The 22,541-nt window shown below is 39.7% G+C and overlaps 2 protein-coding genes across 6 annotated transcripts in view; one reads left to right on the top strand and one right to left on the bottom strand.

The window, feature by feature from the left end:
* casp7 (caspase 7, apoptosis-related cysteine peptidase) overlaps window positions 1–4,081 on the bottom strand; it is a 5,289-nt gene extending 1,208 nt beyond the window's left edge. Inside the window, exons 1-6 of one of the 4 annotated variants that reach the window (XM_072455975.1) lie at window positions 3,960–4,081; window positions 1,607–1,758; window positions 1,392–1,520; window positions 782–957; window positions 375–573; window positions 1–299 (exon numbers count right to left, since the gene is read on the bottom strand). The exon at window positions 1–299 is cut by the window's left edge and continues 1,208 nt beyond it. In XM_072455975.1, coding sequence (XP_072312076.1) covers window positions 73–299; window positions 375–573; window positions 782–957; window positions 1,392–1,520; window positions 1,607–1,758; window positions 3,960–4,081 — 1,005 coding nt within the window. In that variant the 3' untranslated portion in view covers window positions 1–72. Of the gene's footprint in view, window positions 300–374; window positions 574–781; window positions 958–1,391; window positions 1,521–1,606; window positions 1,759–2,020; window positions 2,262–2,337; window positions 2,739–3,959 lie in introns of those variants that run through there. The other 3 variants (XM_072455976.1, XM_072455978.1, XM_072455977.1) reach the window with 3 other exon arrangements.
* Window positions 4,082–5,804: 1,723 nt separating this feature from the next.
* Window positions 5,805–22,229, top strand: nrap (nebulin-related anchoring protein). 2 transcript variants are annotated; one of them, XM_072455862.1, is made up of 43 exons: window positions 5,805–6,017; window positions 6,362–6,456; window positions 6,541–6,628; window positions 7,784–7,888; window positions 8,152–8,259; window positions 8,340–8,447; window positions 8,528–8,632; window positions 8,747–8,854; window positions 8,936–9,043; window positions 9,130–9,237; window positions 9,615–9,731; window positions 10,155–10,259; window positions 10,343–10,450; window positions 10,527–10,622; window positions 10,696–10,794; window positions 10,881–10,985; window positions 11,096–11,203; window positions 11,312–11,419; window positions 11,495–11,692; window positions 11,761–11,865; window positions 13,312–13,410; window positions 13,500–13,604; window positions 13,686–13,793; window positions 13,868–14,019; window positions 14,621–14,774; window positions 14,853–14,957; window positions 15,648–15,746; window positions 15,831–15,935; window positions 16,015–16,122; window positions 16,202–16,315; window positions 16,407–16,604; window positions 16,688–16,792; window positions 16,917–17,015; window positions 17,091–17,195; window positions 17,301–17,408; window positions 17,738–18,049; window positions 18,139–18,243; window positions 18,555–18,653; window positions 18,773–18,877; window positions 18,946–19,053; window positions 19,654–19,965; window positions 20,298–20,453; window positions 21,288–22,229. In XM_072455862.1, exons 1-43 carry the CDS (start codon window positions 5,952–5,954, stop codon window positions 21,570–21,572), a joined length of 5,394 nt encoding a protein of 1,797 aa, XP_072311963.1. In that variant the 5' UTR covers window positions 5,805–5,951; the 3' UTR covers window positions 21,573–22,229. The 2 variants fall into 2 exon arrangements, with proteins under 2 accessions (XP_072311963.1, XP_072311964.1); XM_072455863.1 differs by lacking the exon at window positions 7,784–7,888.
* The last annotated feature ends 312 nt before the right edge of the window (window positions 22,230–22,541 follow it).

Raw genomic sequence — 22,541 nt, 5'->3', positions numbered from 1 at the left:
AACATCCCTGAATGTTTCGACTGCTTAGTCAGTCCATGTCTTGTCTATTGTCTAGTCTGTTGTGTCCAAGGATCAGTTAAAATACAGTTCTTTGGTCAGCATGGAGACCACGCAGGGGATTTGCTTCTTCTCACTGAAGCGGGGGTCTTCAGACCAGGATTCAAAGCTGGTGGCCACCATGTAGTTAACTCGAGTGAGGATCTGCATTATCTCCAGCTGCTTCCCAAACTCATTCAGGACATTACAGAGAGCCTGGACAAACCAGGAGCCACGCCCAGGGTTCCTCCAAGAGTAGTATCCTGAACACCAATAGCAATAAAGTTTGTTTGAAAGATGGCTAAAAATGCAGCGTACAAGAATGTATAGTATTGTACCTGGCACAGTGGAATAAGCGAAGAGGAAGTCCGCTTCAACCGGGATCTTATGTCTTGGGTTGGCATCAGTCTCCAGGGTGTCATTGGGCGGACCTGAATCAGTTTGAATGCCGTCATCAAACTCTGATCCCCGACAAGCCTGGTGAAGTAAATGAAATGACATTTCATTGTGATCCTGAGTAGCTTTCTCAACGATGACCTGGTGAAGCAATTAAAACTGCTTTTAAAAGCTGAGATGAGAAACAATAGTTATTGCTATGTGTTTTGCGCTTGTCTAGCTGTAAGTCCATGAACTGTATAACCTAGTGCTATGTGTGTGGGAAAAATAACTCATCTGAAGCTGATATAGGAACTTATTGCCTTTTACAGAGCATCTTTAAGAGGGAAAGCTTTCAGAATCCTCTCACCTGAATGAAGAAGAGCTTGGGCTTCCCGACTAAGCTTTTGCACATGTCGCCCCTGAACAGTGAGGTCATAGTCTTAATGGGCATGGCTGCGTCTGTCCCATAGATCATGCCCTCTTCGCCGTGGCTGAGCAGGATACAGGCGAAACACGAGCTGTCGCTATGGTCTTCTTCTGAGGCTGACCCACACACAAGACAGAACTGTACTCTTAGCTTGGTCTCAAACAAACTCTAGGAACCTTTAAAATTAAGTTATAGTCTGTAATCTAATCTGAAAATTTCAGGTGCTATGTTGCTATGATTTTTACAAATATACAAAAAATACTCACTTAAATAAGTGGACTTGCTACATAAAATACTACTGAAACACTCATTTAGAGATACCAATCATGCAAATGTTGCATATCTTCATGAACAGGTGGCCCTTATGATCATTAGCCCAAGGTTACACAGGCAAGCACAGTTTGCTTGTATCGCTCACATCACATGAGGTAGGATTTGGTTGAACTGTGATAAAACTAAAAACGCTGACTTTTTGATTACTTAAAATTTCTATTTCTTGGATTGAACCATTGAACTTTAAAGCATGACAAAAACGTGATGTCTTACTTACCTTCTCTGAGGAGACATTCCATCTTCTCACACGTTTGATCGTTGTAGATGAAGACATCGAAACCCAGGTTCTTGAAGCATTTGAACAGCTCGCCTGCATCGCGATCAGTGCCGTTGCGTACATTCATCCCTGTGGAGAAGACAAGACACTCTGTTCTCAAAAATGTCAAATATGATGTAGTAAATAGTAGTACATTTCGGTAAGGAGTGTCTCACCTGTCTTTTCATCAAAGTTTTTGTTGTTGATGATGATGCACTTGCCCACTCGCTGGTGGCTCATCTTATACTGGAATGTAGGTGAAACAATTCTGTAATGGCTTTCAGAATTATGGTCCTGCTCCCGCATCTGGCCATCCTTAGTTTTCTTACTAGGAAAAGCAAAGGACAAAAATTTACATTGTGAAATAACAATAGTAAATAAAATACAGAATTTTCAAACGCTAACATCATTCACCAAGACTAAAATCAACATAATTTTACTTGTTAAATACTCAAGGTTACACATTTACTAAACGCTAGAAAGTAAGAAGCCTGTGTACAACTAGAAAGTAAGAGTACATCTCCTAAACCAAAGTTAGCACATTAAAAAAAAAAAAAATCTCAATAATCTAGGAGCTAATTCCTACACACCTGTCATATTTCCATTCTTGAAAAGATCTATCCTCACCCACAAGCCAACAGTGGCTCATAGGAAGCTCAAAAAAGGCCTGTTCCAGAAGAGCCTGGTCATCTGAATGCTCCAGTTAGAATAAACAATACAGAGTGACCAACACAAGCAGGGGGCAAAAACACATTCAAACGAGCATATAATCCAGAACCTTTTCACCCCCCCGCCCATCTGAAAGCTATTGACATGGTGAGGGAGGGCTCAGGCTGCAACTGTTCTGCTGCGGACAGGATATGACAAGGAAGACAGGGACAGGAGAAAGACTGCGACTGAGACTTACCTGGGTTCGTCATTAAGCGCTACGCCACTCTGCATCTGAAAAAGGAGTTCTGCTCTTGCCGATATAGTGTTACTCCACACTTTTTGGGCTGTGTGCTAGGATACTAACATGCTCTCTGTACTGGAGGGAGACCGGACTGGGACACTGGATGGTGTGATGGGGGGCGGCGCACTGTGAGCCCCCCTGAGTCAGCAGCCTTGCCTTCACACCAGTGCTTTCTAAAGGCCTATTGAACTTAGGCGCTGTACCTCACTCCGTGCTGAGGTCAGACAGGGCATAAAGTTGTCCCTGTGCTGACAAATACAGAAACTCCCTGTGCCACCGTACCAAAAGGCCATAACCGCAATAACCTTTGAGGGCAAAGTGCAACAAAAATGTCAAAACTTGAGTAAAGAAAAGAAAAAAATACAAAAAGATACCAGTAATTAAAAATAACTAAATATAAATTATTCAGAATCAGAAGAGGTTTAAATTACAAAAATCATATACTTGGGAGATATAGACGCTAAAAGCGCTACAGTGCCACCTTGTGTCAATCTAAGTAAAACCTGTGATGAACCTGAAAGTGAAAGGTCTCACAAGGTCGTTTATAACAGTCCGTTTGTTTATTTTTTAGCTTTTCTTTTACTATACCAAATCTTTACAGTATGATAGCTTAAAACGCTATGCTGTAAAATCACACATTTTCTTTCCTTCTTGTTTACTTAACACATAGCGCTCTTCAAAATGTGACCTGCTTTATGAAATCAAACTTACTGAATGATCAATTTGACATAAACAGCCAGATAAAAAGTACTTTACATTCAGGTTTAGTTTTTTGAGGAAAGGCTGAGCAGAAAGGACTTAATTTTGCTTCTAAAACCATCATGTAAAAAAAAAACCCCATCTAATTTAGATAAGAAAATTTCACTTTTCTATATCAATAAATAAATTTGTCTTCTAAAAATGTCAAGATTTTTTAGTCTCTACAAATATATCGTGTCCTAAATAATCCCGATTATCGATTAAACTAATAATCTTGACGTCCCTCGTCACTACTGGCAAATACAATACTTTAGAATGAACGAAAAGTTTAGTATTTAGTATCTTACAGCCTCAAATGGTTTGTATGAGTGACAACACAATCCCAATCTCTATTGTCACAGTCATAAAGATATCAACTGAAAACATATTACCGGTAACTGTAGTAAGGCAATAATAGGGTGTTAATAAGATAGTTATAAGAACAGGTAAGTTTCTGCACGTTAACAAATAAATTACATGCTGACATATACTAAAAATAAATACATACATTCCTTAAGGGAAGAGAAGCGATATTGCAATATTGGCTAACGCAATAATCGATATCACAACAGACTAAATGTATCCCAATGACACCAAAGTCTTGAGTTAGTCTTGCTTTTGTCTTTCTATTTATTTTTATTTTGACTAATACATTAAATGAAGCATATTAGTGTCAAAAAGTCCAGTACATTCAATACTAAAATGAATACTAATACTACTAATGAAAAATTAAATACTAATTGGATGATGCATTCATTTAGGGACGTCGTTTCAGGGGCTTCTTTAGTTTTATCACCTTGTATAACACGACACAGACTTTAGTACAGACTTATTATCACCTTCTGAACAGTAGAAACCTCCCTGTGCGGTCAGGCTTGGCATCTATCTGGTCTGACATCGACATATTGCCGTCTTTGACTTCATCTCCAGGTTCACAGGGCTCAGCAGGTTCTCCAGACATCTGTGTTTACAAGTCACAAAGTCACAGTTACAGCAGGAACACCTCTGAACCACGCATCTGACCATGGCACAAGAGTAATACTGGATAAATAATGAAATAGCAACAGTCACAATACGCACATTTTACACTTTTGATTTAATATTCGTTTTAATTGTACATCAACAGAAAGTTAGCACAAATTCAACGCTAGCTAACAAACAACTCACCGGTACTTTATTAAAGCTGCGTCATTATTTATCGCAGTAACAATTAACTACTTCCTGGTTACATCGGTCTGCTTGGTCAGAAGTAATGTGGAATTAATGTAATGCGGTCATTTCCCCAAAACAATACCTTTCTTTTTTTTTGTTGAAGTTTCTGTTCCTCTTCAAAGTTGTAAATGCGAAAGTACGACACGTTTGCTCCTGCGAGAAATCTCTAAGATGCGTGGTGACGTCATCGCCGTACGTCGTCTGCGCGCCCCGCTCGTGGCGCCGATGTGGAGATTTTAAAAGATTTAGCAAATAAACTATTCAAAACTGTGCTCGGAGTCAACTCGAATGGCTAAAGAAATGTAGGAGTTTGTGAGTAACTTAATCAACCATGATCATAAGAATTTAAAGATTAATTGAAATATTTTAGAGCGGAAAAAATCTAAATATTAGCACAATATATGTAACTTAGTGCTCTCAACTAGATTCATTGTATTTTTTTTTTGCCACAAAGTTAGAAAAGTGTAATTTACCTATTTATTTTGAATATAACAGTAAGACCAAAGAGAGGCATTCAAGGGTGCGATCAGACTTGTTATTGTGTCTTTCATTGAGCCCATTTTAGTCCTAAAGTGGACTTGGTTTGGTCCTGTTTACTCCTGATTTAGTTCAGGTTTAGTTTTGTATTTAGTCCTGGTTTAATTCTTATTTTGATGTGGGGAATGTATATGAATGCACCCTAAAGTCATTTAGAACCTGACCCCTCCCAAAGAGTCTCAACGGGTCCCCAGGGGTCCATAGAAAAGAGGTTCAAACTAGATTTGGTGAATTTTAATGTTGGTATGGAATGTTATTTTTTTTACACTCTTTAATGTTCTTCAACGTCTTTATTAACCAAAAAATAACCAGCGTTTCCCTTTCAGGACAATAGTTTCTAAGGATGTAATGATATGCAAATCTCACAATATGATATTACCACAATAGATAAGACTTTGGAGCATTATTACTGTCTTATTCCAAAGAGTTAAGATACAAAAGTGCTTTATAACAGTTATTTTTTCATGTCTAGGGCAAAAGAGTATGGTCTATGTAGTTCCTTCTGTTTTCAGCCGTTGATGAAACAAAACAATGTATTTAAGCAAAGAAGTTTACTATTTTAAATATTGAGACGTTAAGATACCACATTGTCACTTATTTTTATTAAGTTATTATTACATCCCTAATAGATTATATCCACAGGTTAAATAAGGGCCACTGGGAGAAAATGATTTGGAGCCACTGGTGTACATTACTTTTCAAATTAAATCTTCCAGCTTTAATAATGACATAGTAATATAGAATGAGAGGGTATAAGAGTTCAGATGAGTCTCTGTGTCACCCTCTTTTCTCTCCTCTGACCTGTCCCCTCTCTGACAAACAGCTGCTGGACTGAGCTGGTCCTCTAAGCTCGCAGACCTACGTGGAGGGGGTTGGTCCATCATGGGACATGTGTCAAAGTAAGAGACACTTCCAATGCTTTACAGTCACACAGCTAAGTTTACCACAAACAGGGACACACTATCCAGTCAGCCAGTCTGAGATCTCCTGCTTGAAGAACCTCACCGTTGTTTTGCTGTTCCTTTTAGACTTCTTTGATCATTTTCTCAACTTTTTAAAACGTTTTTTAGTGGAAATACAAAATGCAGTCGTGTGCAAGGTGTGGGTTTGTGGTATACCCAGCTGAGAAGATCAACTGCATCGACCAGGTAATACAACTAATTCAATAACATAAAGGATTTAAAACTGATTTATGAGTACATTTATTGAAAATAGTTTGACGAGCCATGCCTTCATTGTTTTCTTTCTATATTTATAATTTGACACTAAAATATAATACACACATCTAAACTGGGCAGTGATTTCTCATCATATGCTTCCTGATGCACCAATGCACTTTTACTTAATACCAATTTTATTTATCCCTGTAACACTATTAATAGTATAACAACCCTATAAAATATTTTTGAAGGTTATAATTAGATTCACTTAAAGTCAAATGAACCCGCATTTAATTATGACGCTATTAACATGACTTTATCTTCTTTGGCAGAACTGGCACAAAGCATGTTTCCACTGTGATGTTTGTAAAATGGTGCTGACGGCCAATAACTTTGTCAGTCATAAGAAGAGGCCATACTGCTCTGTGTAAGTTTGACGTTGGTGTAATGCGTGTGTTTTCATTTCTTATTGGTGTTTATTCATTTTTACATTGATGTTGTTTTCCTGTAGACACAACCCAAGAAACAACACCTTCACCAGCGTCTACCAAACCCCAATCAACATCAACGCCAAGAAGCAAAGCATGGCCAGCAGCGAGGTGAGAGAGCGATGATCCAATACGAAAAAGAAAGAAACGCTGCCGTCACCACGTAACACTTCAGCCTCGATGTGATTCTGTTTGGGCTGTCGACAGGATGACCTAAGTGATCAGTCCTGTCATTCATAACATACTGTAAAAACCACGGCTATTGAGCGTGTTAAGATAGTCAAAATATTGTGCTGTTGCCAAGTTGAAGGACACAACTAATGTTTTTTCTTATGTAAAATGCCTAAAAATATCAACCAACATGGGGCATCTATAACAAATGATATAGTGAGTAACAGCGAAAAGCTTTAATTGCCGTTTTACAAGGGCGGAGTCATAGACCAGCCGCCTATGGACCCTGTGAGTCTATGGTGACAGCAGCAGTGAGGAATGGAGAGCGTGGCTTAGGTTATTTCTGGATTTGTGACAGAGCTCCAGAAAGACCCCCCTCTTCCCTCACTTATGCCACATTAGGCCCCTGACCGTCTAAAATTAAACATGAGGAAAAACAGCTCCACATCTCTTCCTCTCCGCTGCCTGCCACACCTGCCCGTGTCTGTCTGAGTATGTCTGTCTACGGGTTTGTGCAAAGCTCCCGTGCTTATATTAGGAGTGGGCAAGCCGGCTCATCAGCTACCGCTAGGCGCCTCGAGGGAGATAAAAGGCTTTACGTATTGGTACTTGATCTGGGGTTGACTATACCCAGGCTGAGTGTCATGTGACCTTATGTTGTTGCCTTTTTAATGAGTTCTTACACTTTTATTTTACACTGTTTTGCTGCTTTTGCCTTGTTTTCCCGCCACCAGTAAATCATCTTCCATCTATCATGCATTAAACACCATTTTTACCTTTAATATTATTCTAGAAAGGACTATTGATTTCTGGCAGGCCCTGCTTTATCCTAACCAGGACACACGTTATTAATAACATAACACTATTATTATCTCAGAAATATTAAGCAGTAATTGTCAGAGATTTCAAAGTAGACAAATTAAAGGGTCTGGCTGAGTGTGGGTTATGTGAGTATCGTAAATAAAGTGCAATGTTACTCTTCACTGACATACATACCGCCTCTTGCAGCGTTGCTTATTCAAAAGTCGTGAGTGTGCGCATGTGCTGTGTGCTGGCCTTGGCTTAATGCTTTCCATCTATGTGCACTTGTTGTAGCTGAAGTATCGTGAAGATGGTGAGCGCTTTATGTCCACCTTCCACCATGACATGAGGTCCATGGAGCTGGAGAGGGCTCGACTAGCCAATCAAATGGCCAGCCAGGTGAGCTCCCAGTAGAGCCACTGGGCTCTGGCAAAGAGAGTCACTCTTTTCTCTGGAATCCTTTTAGATTAACAATTATTTAGCCTCACGGTGCATCTGAAGTGTTTATCAAATCAGCAGTACACTTTCTACTAGTTTAATAAATTCACCAAATCCAAGTCAGCCTCACAAAAGAAAGAAAGAAAGACTTGACTTGAGAAAAGCATCTAAAATGTAGAGTACTAAATAAAGACAATGACTGTGTGTGCTCCTTGTCCAAACAGGCCTTTCAATCCAGATCAGAGTTCTCCCAGCAGCAGCAGTGGTACTCTGGGATGGTGACCAATCAGGAGATCATGACAGTGTCTCAGGCTCAGAAGAACATCAGTGATGTAAGCATCTGCTCATGTGTAATATTTAAATACTGTGAAGTTACCGCTCGCTGCTCTATTTATTCGTGTTTCATGTAAAGGTCAAGTACACAGAGGAATATGAGCAGTCAAAAGGAAAGGGGAGCTTCCCTGCATTGATCACACCAGGCTACCAAGCAGCTAAGAAAGCCAACACGTTAGCCAGTAGTGTAAGTATCAAAATGAGCGTGAATGCATATTTACAGTACGCTACATGTTCATGATTATAATAGGAGTGTGTTCTCTGCAGCTAGAATACAAGAAGGGGCATGAGGAACGGGTTTCAAAGTATACAACATTTGTCGATACTCCAGAGGTGCTTCTGGCAAAGAAACAGGGACAAATAGTTAGTGATGTAAGTTTAAAAAATAAAATAGGCATAACAAAAGTAGTTAAAGTGTATTGTAAATTGTAATCGTGTATTGTAAAGTATTGTGAACAAGCATTTGTACCATTTTGTCTTCTCTAGTATGCTTATACAGAGGAATATGAACAGCAAAGGGGGAAAGGCAGCTTCCCAGCACATATTACACCTGGATATCAGATATCAAAGATGGCATCTGCACAGGCCAGCGAGGTAAATATGAACCACTCTAAACCTCATATACACTGCATCTGTCAGCTATAGTTTTCCCTCACTGGTGTTTTTGTCTTGCAGATAAAATATCGTCAGGCATACGACCAACAAATGAAGGGGAAAGCTAGTGCTGAAGGCGGAGTGGCAGAGGCAGCGTTTGCCAGAGAGAATGGAGAGCGCCACAGTCAGGTAATTACGTTTGTGATGATAACATCTGATTTACCCTCATAATCTATCCATCATTATGAACACTAGTTTTTGAATGTGTCTTGCAGATTGCGTATACTGAAGAATATGAACAGCAGCGAGGCAAAGGCAGTTTCCCTGCCATGATCACTCCTGGGTACCATCTCGCAAAAAGGGCTCAAGACAATGCCAGTGATGTGAGTATCAATCTTTACTGAATGGTGGCAGAAATGTTGGGTTTGATCTTTGAACTGGCTGGTTTTGACTTTCAGACTGGTGTAAACATTTGTCACCTGCTCATGTCTAGAGCATGGCATTGCTCCATTCATAACCTTAGTCTTCATGTCTGACTTTAAACCTTAGAAAAGCAGTTTGGTGTCAAATCCTCTGCCTAGGCTTGTCAACACTGGCCAGAATAAATGGTTCACAAAAATGCTCTGCCATTCTTCCGCACATGCATCATGGCTAAATTAGACTATTTGTATGTATACTGTATGTGCCTCTAATCCCATGATCCTTAAACTGCGGGTGCGTGGTTTTCTTTTTACATAACTCTCTTCTTATGCCCTCACAGTTGAAATATAGGAAGGACATTAAGAAGATGAAGGGCACGTCGCACTTCCACAGTCTGACCTCCGAAGACAACCTTGCCCTGAAGAATGCACGGAAAATCAGGAAGATCGTCAGCGAGGTGCGGCTTGTCAACATAATGTGTGTCGAGTACTGTGCACGTATACAATTTGCACACAGACTGCTGCTCCCCCGTGTGGGAAATTTGACTTGTCACTGTCTGGATGCATTTTTAAAATCTTTGAGATTCCTGTCGCATGAAGTGGAAGCTTATATTCAAGGCCACTGCTCATCGTGCCGTACTAATCTTAGTCTTTCTATTTTTTGTGTTGTAAAGGGTATTAAACGTATGTACGGTAACCTATGAGGAAAGATTAGCTTTATAATGTGGCACAGTAAATCTTGGATAGTATGACTTTGGATGTATGACGGCTGTGTACTATTTTAACCATTGCCAATGAATATCCAATGGCCTTAACTGTCTCAAAGCTCAACATGGGATGCAATAAAAATGACTATTCTTCACATTTGTGTTTATTTTTAGGTGGAATATAAAAAGGATTTGGAGAACTCAAAAGGTCACAGTATTAATTTCTGTGAGACGCCACAGTTCCAAAACGCTGCCAAAATTGCCAAGTTCACCAGTGATGTAAGTGCACTCGTATGTTAAACTTAGAATAATTGACATGTTGTACATTTCACTTAAGGCCACAGGCGATTTGTGTTTGACAGAACAAGTACAGAGAAAAGTACACAGCAGATTTGAAGGGCCACTATGACGGCGGTTCAATTGACACAAAGACTATGCATGCCCTCAAGGCAGGGAAGCTGGCGAGTGATGTAAGTGTTTTTAAAATGACTTCATTACGGACACGGTTTTACCAATTATACAGCATTGTGGCAATTTCTGTTTCAGATCGTTTATAAGCAAGGGTCTGAGCAAGAATACAACTACCAAGCTACTTTAACACCAGGATACCAATGCACCAAGAAACTAGAGCCTCTCAAAGATGTAAGCGTGGTCGAAATGAAAAGCTATTTGCAAATATACAGTATAAGTCATGAATGTATGATTTTGTCTGCAGAAAAACTACAGACAACACATTGACCAAGTGAAGTTCAAACAAGTTACACAGACTCCTGAGATTATCCTCGCAAAAAAGAATGCCCAACTTGCCAGCAATGTGAGTCAGAACTACTTTTAAAAGCTTTTATCTAAGCACAACACCGATGAGAACTGTGGTTAAATGAATATGTGTTTGTCTTTTAGTTGAATTACAAAGCGGACTATGAAAAGACCAAGCATCTGTACACACTGTCCGAGGACCTGCCTCAAATCAAAAAGGCTAAAGCCAACGCTGAACTGTGCAGTGGTGTAAGTCATAGATGTCACACGCACGCACAAATATCCCTCTTTAAGTACACTGCCAATACAATAGTGATGTTTCTGTGCTTTTGTAATCTGTAAAATCATTATACTTTTAGATTAAATATAAAGAGGAGTGGGAGAAGACCAAGTCAAAAGCCTGTGAAACTGGTTTGAACGACATGTCTGTCAGAGCAGCCAAAGCCTCCAGAGACCTCGCCAGTGATGTAAGTCATAAAAACATGCTCCAACTCAGCATCAGAGACTAATGTGGAGGAATTTAATGAAATGCAATAACAGGCAAATGTAATTAACTTCAGAAGCATGTGTTTTAGATCAAATACAAGGAATCCTACATGAAAGACAAGGAAAAGGCAGTGGGAATGAACGTCAGTGACACGAAGACTCTGCACTCCCTCCAAGTCGCGAAGATGTCCAGTGATGTAAGTAGCCACACGCCGTTCTCCTTTGCAATTTCTTTAAAAAGGCTGATCAAAGCTGTTGTTTTTATATCTCAGATCGAGTACAGAAAAGAATCCAAAGAAAACCAGTCTCAGTACACGTGCTCTAAGGACATGATCAACTTGAGCCACGCCAAAAAGGCTCAGGCCCTGGCAAGCGACCTGGAGTACCGGAAGAAACTGCACGACTACACAGTGATGCCCGACGACATCAAAGTCCTGCAAGCCAAGAAAGCCTATGCTCTACAGAGCGATGTAAGGAAACTATAGCGGTGGTTTTAAGTAATACTTGTAATTTTAATGTGCGTCTTCTTGATATCTAGAACCAGTATCGTTCGGATCTGAACTGGATGAAAGGAGTTGGATGGGACAGTGAAGGTTGTCTCAACATTGAACAGGCCAAAAAGGCTGGGGACATGTTGACCGATGTAAGTGTCGTGGCTACGATAGGGCTATGATGTTTAGGTGGATGTCTTCCACATGAATTCCAATTTATGGGTTAAATGAATAATTATTGACTGTATTAGTTTCCAACAACGCCACCCTGGATTGGTGCCAGGGACACATACACAAGTAAGGCAAGCGCAAATTCTTTGATTGAGTGGACCAGGAGACTCAGATATAGGAAAGCAGTTCACAATTTATTAAATCTAAAGACAGGATAAATGACGCATTGGTATTTTTAATAATAAAACTACTACTACTCTCATTCACACATTCACAGCTCTAAAACAGTAGACACATTTAAACAATTCACCGAAATAACAAAAGTAAAATAAAACAGCAGCCCAGATTGTCCCTTAAGGCACTTAGCCCAATTACCCTACCAGGAGGTGGCGCTGGTCCTTAGCAGCAGGCCTGGGACCCGGTACAGTCCCACAGTCCAGCTGGGGGCCAGAGCCGACACTCGAAAACTCCAAACGTTGATATGTTACAGTCTGTCAATGTAGAAAGGGGCCGGAGCGAACGTGCCCAAACCCACCAAGGGCACTTGGAGGGAAGTTCTGGGTTTGGGGTCGGAGGAGAGACGTTCTGGGTCGGAGGAGAGACGTTCTGGGTCGGAGGAGAGACCCGCGGGGTTACCAATCCGGTGCTCGAATCTGTGCACTATGCGCGCCGCGGCTGGGAGGAATCCCGGCGCACAAAGCCTGCACGTAACGTCACGCACGGGGCGTTAAACCTGGGGAGCGTGCGGCACGAGTCATACAAGGTTTGAGCAGGGTTTGGTGAGCGCACGATGCGCAAACCAACCTGGTTAACACGCTGGTGTGATCGCTGGCTTTAAGCCTAAACTTTGGGGTGTTTTTGGGGCGATCAGAGCGAATGCTCCGGTTCTCGTGCCGCTTGCATTGCTCCCAGGTGGCGGGTGACGTCAGAGGCGAGAAGGGCCAGCGCAGGTGAGGAAGCCTCCTTTTAAAGGCCCAGGTCACAGGCCATAGGCTGTCAGGGGTTATGAGGGCCTACTGCCACATAAGCACATTTTAGAAGTATTATTTGACTGAAAAGAAAGGCTGCAACAACTGATTATTTTAGTTGCCCAGTCAGCGGCTATTTTTAGATTTGAACAATTCTTTTGTGTCGTGGACATTTCAAAAACTATATAAGATTTAACCTGTAGAACAAAAGAAAAAACAAGAAGAGTTAAGGCTTCTTGAAAGAAAAAAAAAGAATGTTTTTCATCAAAATAACAAATTTTATATTCACTTTTGTACCATCTTTATTTTGGTCCTGTCTTTGTGATAAGAAACATTTTGACAGCATAAAACATGTGTTAGAGCCTTTTAACAGTCCTTGATCATAAAAACAGTAATTTGATAGTTGTTGCAGCCCTACAGAAATGGAGATTATAATTCTTTGCACTTCTCATTGACCAGACAAAGTACCGTCAAAAGGCAGATAGCATCAGGTTCACTCATGTGGCAAACGACCTCAACATGAAACACGCGAAACACAGCCAGGAACTGCAGAGTGACGTAAGTAACTGTTGCTTTGGAGCTGCGTAATTGAAACATTGTCATACTGGCGCGCTAAAGCTGATGCTAAACCTTCTGTGTGATTACAGCTGGCATACAAAGCGGACACAGAGCAGATCATTCACCAGTACACCATGAACAAAGATGAACCGCTTTTCAGACAAGCGAAGGCCAACGCTGAACTCCTGAGTAATGTAAATCCATGAGACACACTAGAAAAATAAATATACAGTATTGTTTCTGTCTATTATTATGTGCATTATGTAACGTTGCAGAAAGTGTACAAGAGTAACTGGGAGAAGCAGAGGGATAAAGGTTTTGAGATGCGTCTGGACTCTATGTCGATCCTCACCGCTAAAGCCAAGAGAGACCTGGCCAGTGATGTGAGTCGTTAAGAAGAAGTTGTAAAATACATCTTGAAAACGGTCTAAATGTGTTGTTTTATTTCTTCTCACAGATCAAATACAAGGAGCAATATGAGAAAAACAAAGGTAAAGTGATCGGTATTAAGTCAGGTGATTCTCAGTTGGCTCATTCGACACAAGCCAGCAAACTCCAGAGTGATCGCTTCTATAAACAGAAATACGAGGACTCCAAGGCCAATTACAAGTAAGGAACCCGAATATTTCACTAACAAACACTTGCAGATGTGTTGCATTTGAACTGCATAGTTTAGCAGTGGCTTAGTTTTCATGTACAACAAAAAATATCTGATTTCTGGAGTGATATTGAAATGCCCTTTCAACAGTTACATCTGATAAGAAAATTATGCAAAACAGAGTCAAACTAATATGGCAAAGGTACAAATGAAAGAGAAAATGTTAAATATTTTATTTAAATTTAGTTAATTTGAACTGTAAACACCCACCAAAAATATATTTCAAGTATTGGGTTTTCTGGTCATTCTAGTTATTCGATTCCGTATTTAATTGATTCATATAATAGACAGAAGTGGCTCTATAAATACTACCACTGCAAGATGAATGCATGACATATGTATATAGACTTATTGTTGTACTGTTACTGTGTTTGCCTATTTTAAAATGAGCTGTGAGTCAAAATAAAGTAGAACTGGATTGAATATACTAGTATAATAATTATCACTTAGTACTGACGTATCTTATTATTATTTTGGAAATGCTTATGCTTATATAATTGTTGTTGTATTTAACCGTACAGCTGATGTATTAAATGAATTTGCTGTTTCCAGGGTGTCTTTGGACATGTTGAACATCAGTCACGCTCAGAAAGCACAGGACCTCGCCACAGACACCAACTACAGAACAATCCTCCACGAGTACACGACTTTACCGACCGATCTGAACGTCACATGGGCAAAGAAGGCCTACGATCTTCAAAGCGACGTATGTAACTACATTTTATATTTAACGTGTTTTGATACTGAAAGGTAATGTATGCCGTATGTGTTATCCTGCCTCCAGAAACAGTACAGGTCTGATCTAAATTGGATGAAGGGTGTTGGTTGGGAGGCCTCCAAGTCTCTGGACGTCCAACAGGCAAAGAAAGCCGGAGAGATTGTTAGTGAGGTATGCTCTAACAAGATGACTCAACAGGCATGGTTACAAAAGCAGAAGGATCATTACAACTCTTAAAACATTATTTATTTAAATCAGTAAGAACATATTTCTTGGAAGAAAGGGATACGCATAACAGGAAAGGAAAGCACATAGTATCTAGGTTTACAACGTGGGTCAGAGGTATTTAAAGACTCACTGGTCGGGTGTGTTCATAAAAACTGGGTCAGCGACAGTGACACAGAGCGACAGTAACAAGAGGAGAATTATTTCATAAAACACAGCTGGCACGTATTTGACATTTTCACTTTGCTAATTAGAGTATTTTTGTCCGTCTATTTCTCGGATGGTGATGTAAGTTTCAATTTACAGTAATGCCATTCCATTCCACATATGCACATAACCCTGCAAACGTATTACAATTTAAAATGTCATCACATAATAACAACAGGTCTTCCAGAATCACTTTTTCATGTTTGGGTTGTGTATGGTTTTGCATAAGATGTGATGAAAATGTTAAATAATTGGCTCATAGGTTGGTGCTTATTTTAAATGTCTGCTATCATCATAGCTGTGTATAAATAAATCGATCTCATTGACATAAAAAATTGCAATGGTATTGCTACGCCTTCTGGTGGCTGTTAAAATAATGGCACTAGTGTCGCTACCACATTAATATCTATGTATTTCTTTCTTTTACAGAAAAAATATCGTCAGAACGTCAGCAACCTTAAGTTCACTAGTGTCGAAAATACTCCAGAGATGGTCCAGGCTAAACTCAGCAACAAACTGGCAGTAGATGTAGGTTTTGTTTTTAAACTTGGACTTCAGAAGAGCAACATGAAAATTGTCGTTTTAAATGTACATTCTGCTTTGTTCATGTAGAGGTTATACAGAGAAAAGGCTGAAGACGGGAAGCATAACTACACGCTGAGCGGAGAGCTGCCTGAGATGATGCAGGCCAAAATCAATGCTAAGAACATCAGTGAGGTAAAACATAGATAGTGAAAAGTCTTCACATTTTTTTAAATGAACTTGAACGTGAACTGGAATCTGCTTTTCTGCTCAGAGCCAGTACAAGGAGTCTTGGAATAAGTTACGCGATGGTGGCTACAAGCTGCGTTTGGATGCCATTCCTTTCCAGTCGGCCAAGGCTTCTACAGAGATCCTCAGTGATGTAGGCTCACATGCTTTTTTACTTTCACTTCTTTTACCTGTCACTACATGCAGCTAATGCCATTTTATTTATATTTCAGCAAAAGTATAAAGGAGAATTTGAAAGAACCAAAGGAAAGATGATTGGACTGAAAGGACTTCAAGATGACATCAACATTTCTCACTCGGTTAATGCCTCTAAGCTTCACAGTGATGTGAGTACAATTCCATATTGTATCATTTAATAGTAAGATGGATAAAAGCTTAAACAGAACTGTAAACTAGCCTTTTCATTTTGGGGCCTAGCTCAAATACAAGCAGAACTCATCAAATGCCATGTCCAAGTTCCACCTGTCCATGGACATGCTGGAAGTGGCCCATGCCAAAAAGGCCCAGTCTTTAGTGAGTGAGCAGGACTACAGACTCACTCTGCACCAGTACACGTCTCTGCCCGACGACATGAAGGTGCAAGCTGCAAAGAAAGCCTATGCTCTGCAGAGCGATGTAAGAACTCACAGCTCACAACGCTTTAAGAAGACGTTTCTATAGAATATACATGCCATGTTTTTGGGAATGTCTTTTTGCAGAATGTCTACCGCTCAGATCTGAACTACTTACGAGGTGCAGCTTGGATTGCCACTGGGGCTCTGCAGATTGAAGGAGTCAAGAAAGCTACTGCACTCATCAGTGATGTAAGATATGACAAAAGCACAAAATCATTTGACTAATATCACATTTATATTACATGTGTTGTTTTATGTATTGACCATAAAGGTTTAGAAACTTATCTCCATAACTTTTTATGTTTTATAACAGAAAAAGTACCGCCAACAACCTTACAGCTTTAGACACACGTCTGTCACGGACTCCCCAGATATTGTCCATGCCAAAATGAGTGGACAAATCACGAATGAGGTAAGTTTATGTGATTGATTTTTTAATGTTTTTAATATATTTATAATTAGTAATAGTTCAGTGTTTGTTTTGTAGCGTTTGTACAAAGAGAAAGGTGTCAGCGACCAGCACAACTACACCATGACCAGTGAGAGACCAGAGATTACACAGGCCAAGATCAACGCAGCCAACCTTAGTGATGTAATACAACTGCAATTCAAACAATGATCCATAAAGCATTCACTTCTTTGTTCAGTTACAATATTGTGCAGTATATTATTTAACCTGTACCTGTCTCCCTTTTAGATTAAGTACAAAGATTCTTGGCACACGTTAAGAGCTCAGGGCTACAAGCTGACCATGCAGGACATCCCATTCCAGGCTGCAAAGAGCTCCACCGGCATCGCCAGTGATGTATGCATCCTTTTTTACTTAACCTAATCATATACACTCAACCGGCATATCATCATTATTAGAAGCAAATCAGTCAATTATTGGATTGTTAGTGGGAATTTACTGACTGTCAAGTTTTTGTCCTCGAATGTTATGTGTGATAAACATGAAAATGTGTCAGGATCAAGGATTTGTGATGGTTAAATACTGTAAATGGGTCAGAGCATTTATGAAAACCAAAGCAAATGGACATTATGTTATGCCTGTTTGGTGTCTTTAAATAACATTAATCAAGTAATGATAAATACATACATATATAGCTTATTAGATCATACAAATCTTTTTTGCAGTATCAATACAAGCACAACCACCTCCTGGAAAAGGGGAAGCATATCGGTGTGAAGAGCGTGTCGGATGACCAGAATGTCCTCCACTGCCTTCAAGTCGGTCGACTGGCGAGTGATCAGGAGTACAAACGAGACGCCCTGACCACTAGTGGACAGTACCACCTCAGCCCAGACATGATCAACATTGTGGCCGCCAAGAACGCCCAAGCCTTGGCCAGTGAGCAGGACTACAGGAAGAAACTGCACGAGTACACCGTGCTGCCCGATGATATGAAGGTCAACTGGGCCAAAAAGGCTTACGCGCTCCAGAGTCAGGTAACTATAGCAGATTTGAATGGACATTTAGAATAATTATTGATAGATAATTACTTATTTTGAATTTGTTTGGTTTTGTTTTGATGTAGAACGTGTACAAGTCAGATCTAAACTACATGAAAGGAGTGGCCTGGGATGGCGTTGGTGCTCCTCAATTGGAGTCTGCTAAAAAGGCGGGAGCGCTCATCAGTGACGTAAGCACAGATATTTCTCATAAGAAAATAAAAGTGACTCAAAACACTTTTACATGATCAATTATTTAGTAAATATTACATAAATTTTTGTTAAATCATCTATTTATCCATAATATTTTGAATGTATGACTTGATAATTGAAATAATCAGATAACCCAATAATTATTTCTAACATAATATATTTAATTTTGATAATCTGGTAGCACCATAAATCAAATAGTGATCAGATTGTTTTATGTGCATGTAAACATAGTCTCTGATTTTGTAATGCTCAAACAATTGTGAAATATGTTTGATTTTTCTCTCTGCAGAAGAAATACCGACAGCTTCCGGACAGTCTCAAGTTCACTCAAGTGGCAGATTCTCCTGACATTCTTCATGCAAAGACCAGCTACCAGCAGTGCAGTGAGGTGCTTATGTATATCACACCATTACATCCGTTTATACCGTATTAATTACAACTTCTGGAATGTAATTAATATAAACGTAATATTAATTCATGAATATTAACTCACCCTTCTGTGCACAGAGGCTGTACAAATCTGGAAGGAACGATGACATGCACAAGTACACTTTACATTCAGATGACCCAGATTTTGTGAGGGCCAGACTGAATGCTCAGCAGATCAGTGATGTAAGAGTAGTACTTAATATACTGTTTTAATGTGCTGTGTGGATTGTAATATATATTGTTTTACTTAGACCGTGTATAAGGCACAAGGCGAGCAGGTGAAGGCATCAGGCTTCGACTTGAGGCTGGATGCCATTCCTTTCCAAACGGCCAAGGCTTCCCGGAAAATAGCCAGTGATGTAAGCTCAAGTTGTGACATTTTACAAACTGTATTTATTTATTTACAACATCAAACTAATTCAATCATAAAAGCATTAGTTCGCATTGATAGTAAATAATCATTCAAATGTAGATAATATTGTGACTGTTGTTTTGAAGATATGCAAAATTTTAATATCAAGTTTATCATTTATAGTAAAACATTTTACATAAAGAGCTGGTAGAAAACAAAAATTCAAAAAGTTCAAACAAGTTTCAAATAAGCGTAATAAGATGATATTTCTGCACATTTGTCCGACAATTAAACCTCAACTAAAACATTTAAAGACATATTTCGTATAGACATATAATATTATTGTTATTGGGATACTCAAAAAAAAAAAAAAAAACGGGCAAAAAAAATGAATAACACACACATTACACTTAACAAGAAATGCTTTGTTGTAGTCTCCTCAAAAAAAGAAAAGGAAATGTGTGATTGTTCATTAGATATCTTTAAAACTGTTATCTTACATATTATTATATTTAAAAAAATCTCATAATAATATTATTATTATTATTTTTCATTCATTTTGTTCTACTTTCAACTGCTGCTTGAACATTTAAATGGTGCGTCACAGCTGTGCTACAAAGAGTCCCATCTGAAGGAGAAGGGTCAGCAGATCGGCCTGCGCTGCGTGGAGGACGACCCCAAACTCGTGCACTCTCTGGCGGCCAGCAAACTGCAGAGCAACCTGGAGTACACGCGGGAGTCCAAGGAGGGCCACTCCCAGTACAAGATGCACGCCGACCAGCCCGAGTTCCTGCTGGCCAAGAAGAGCCAGGCCCAGGCCAGTGACGTGGTGTACCGCCAGAGACTGCATGACTACACCTGCGACCCCGAGCAGCTCAACGTCAAACACGCCAAGGCGGCCTACAAACTGCAGAGTGATGTAAGTGTGATTTATCATCAATTTAAGACGTTTAGTGGGGCGGCAGTGGCTCAGGTGTGGTGGTCTAGCGAGGTTGGAAGTTTGATTAAATGCTGTTGTTGTGTTCCAGTTCACAATTTGGCCACGTTGGATTGATAGTGTCTGATGAGACCTCTTTTTAGTTTAGAATTTGACACTTTCCCTGGGTACTTAAATGTGTTTTGTCCCTGTTTTGCCATTTGGTTTAGATCTGGGTTAGTAAACGCTACTAAAATCTTTCTTAAAATGAATAAAAATGTGGTGTAAATCATTTGTTTTATTGCTTTACTACAAATTGGTCTTATTTTCCACAGCGGAACTACAAGGCAGATCTGAACTGGATCAGGGGAGTGGGCTGGACCCCTCCCGGATCACACAAGGCTGAACTCGCCCGGAGAGCTGCCGAACTGGGGCTGGCAGAGGGGGTTAGCACTGACGAGGCTATCGCAAAGTACCAGCACATGATGATGGTGAGTTCACACAAAGATATGTTGGAACTGGCCCAGTGATCGGAATTTGTGTTCACTTTTTAATTCTGTATTTTCCGGACTATTAGTCGCACCAGCCAAAAAATGCATTATAAGGAAGAAAAAAAACATATATAAGTCGCTCTGGAGTATAAGTCGCACCCCGACCAAAACTATGAAAAAAGGTGCAACTTATAGTCCGGAAAATACAGTATATATTTTCCACATATTTTAATTTTTTTCATACAGTTTGTTCTATTAAGTGGTGATGGTAGAATTATGAGTTGTACATTTGATGATAATAAGTGTCTGGTAATTAGTAAAAGTAGTGGAAGTTGTACTCATAATAGTTAGTATTTGTCGTTGCACAAATATTGTATTAGTAGTTGCAGAGCTAATTGTTGTGAGTATTAGCAGGAGCAAGAACATCGTACTTGGAAACTTTAAATTTGATGATTTTAGTTAAATGGTCTATTACTGCTTTAAAGAAGGTACTACAGTCACAACTGAACCTGTGTGACCTGAGCCTTGAGTACTGGGCTTGAGTACTTAGACTCATGTGAAGCTCAACCTTCTTTCTGATTGGAGAACTGTCCTCAGACCCAAAACATCAAATTATAACATAAAATTTGTTAAAGTGTTTGTAATTACCGTTATCAATAGTAAAACATTTTGATTTGAACATGTTTACCTCATATCTGGGGAGGTTATGTTCATGAAACTTTCAAAAGTCTACTTTCCAAAGTATCTCTGTAACTTCCACTCTGTTTTGAAGGATATATCGATTAACATTTCACCCATTTCATGCTCAAACACCCCCTTTCTAAACCTGTTCAGCTGCAGTACCAGGTGCAGATGGAGGAGGAGCAGCAGAACCAGCAGCAGTCATCAGAGCAGGTGGAGACTTCTGAGGAGATCCAACCAGGAGTCAACATGGACGCCATGGAGGTCCTACACGTTAAACGCAAGAAGGTCCAGACTGTCCAGAAAAGAACCACCACCACTTCCTCATTCAAGTCCATGGAGAAGAAATCCACCAGCACTTCCTCATCCTCAACATCTGCCATCCACAACTCAGTCAAGTCCATGTCTACTATTAAAGGTGCCATAGAGGAAGCCTAAGAAATACACAAATGTGGCATTACAATGAAACAACAAGTTAAATTGTGTAAAGCAAGGCCAAAGTTTGATGCGGTAGATACTTCAGAACAGAGGAAGAACAATGGTGATGCCTGATAAGTGTTCACTGAAACGCAGATAAGCCATTTTGGAACTTTTATTCATTGTTGTTTTTCCATATATATTCTTTGTTTAAATGACTGACTTAAAAATACACACGTGAAGCAATAAGAGTGCAGCTGGTTCTAATATTTTACAACAAATGTTTTGAAGGATACAGGCATGTCGAGTTTGAAGTGGACAGATAAATTCAACATATATTTTATATGTCGTTGTGTCGTATCGTATGCATGAAAAAAGAGAGAAGAGAAAGTAGGCTGTGGGATATGGTAACAAGTAGACCTATTTTTGTGGTTCAATTTAGGTTGTTTAAAGGTGATGCATTTGTTCAAAAATCAGGCAGCTGTTACAACGTGTGTTCAGAGCTGCAAACAGTACATGTTTTTACTCATGACTGATGAATGGCAAAATTGTTGCGGGAATTATGCACTTTTGGGTCTTGATTTGTCTGGCAGGTTCAGTATTTTATGTAACTCAAAGCTGAGCTGGGAGTAAACGCTTGGTTTAATTGCAAATAAAATATTTTTTTTCAAAAGCAAATTGAGTTATGTTCTTTAATTTCACGGTTGAATGCTAAAGCGCAATATACATTTGTGTTCATCAGCTGCTGTAGCTTTCTGGGAAAAAATTAAATTAGGTTGGATTTAATAATGAATAGAGTATTATAAGTTTTTCGGCCACTCCCCATCCAGAAATGACACTCCTTTACAGCAGGAAAGGCCTCATCTGGGAGACACGCTGCTTTGAAAAACAGGATTTAAATTGCACAATAAGGGACACAACAACACTATTCACTGTGGGGGGCAGTCTGTGACCAACATGTTCGAGTGGATGATGTCGGTTACTTTTGAT

This window comes from Eucyclogobius newberryi, unplaced genomic scaffold (genome assembly GCF_026437365.1).
Source record: "Eucyclogobius newberryi isolate DKJ021-1_F unplaced genomic scaffold, fEucNew1.0.hap1 SCAF_20, whole genome shotgun sequence".
Taxonomy (NCBI): domain Eukaryota; kingdom Metazoa; phylum Chordata; class Actinopteri; order Gobiiformes; family Gobiidae; genus Eucyclogobius; species Eucyclogobius newberryi.
This window is presented reverse-complemented; position numbering and strand designations above follow the sequence as displayed.

Coding starts and splice junctions, on each gene's coding strand:
- nrap (XM_072455862.1), top strand. CDS start 5,952: ATGCAGTCGTGTGCAAGGTGTGGGTTTGTGGTATACCCAGCTGAGAAG. Junction 13,411..13,499: donor GCCAGGAACTGCAGAGTGAC/GTAAGTAACTGT, acceptor GTGTGATTACAG/CTGGCATACAAAGCGGACAC. Junction 18,654..18,772: donor GCTACCAGCAGTGCAGTGAG/GTGCTTATGTAT, acceptor TTCTGTGCACAG/AGGCTGTACAAATCTGGAAG.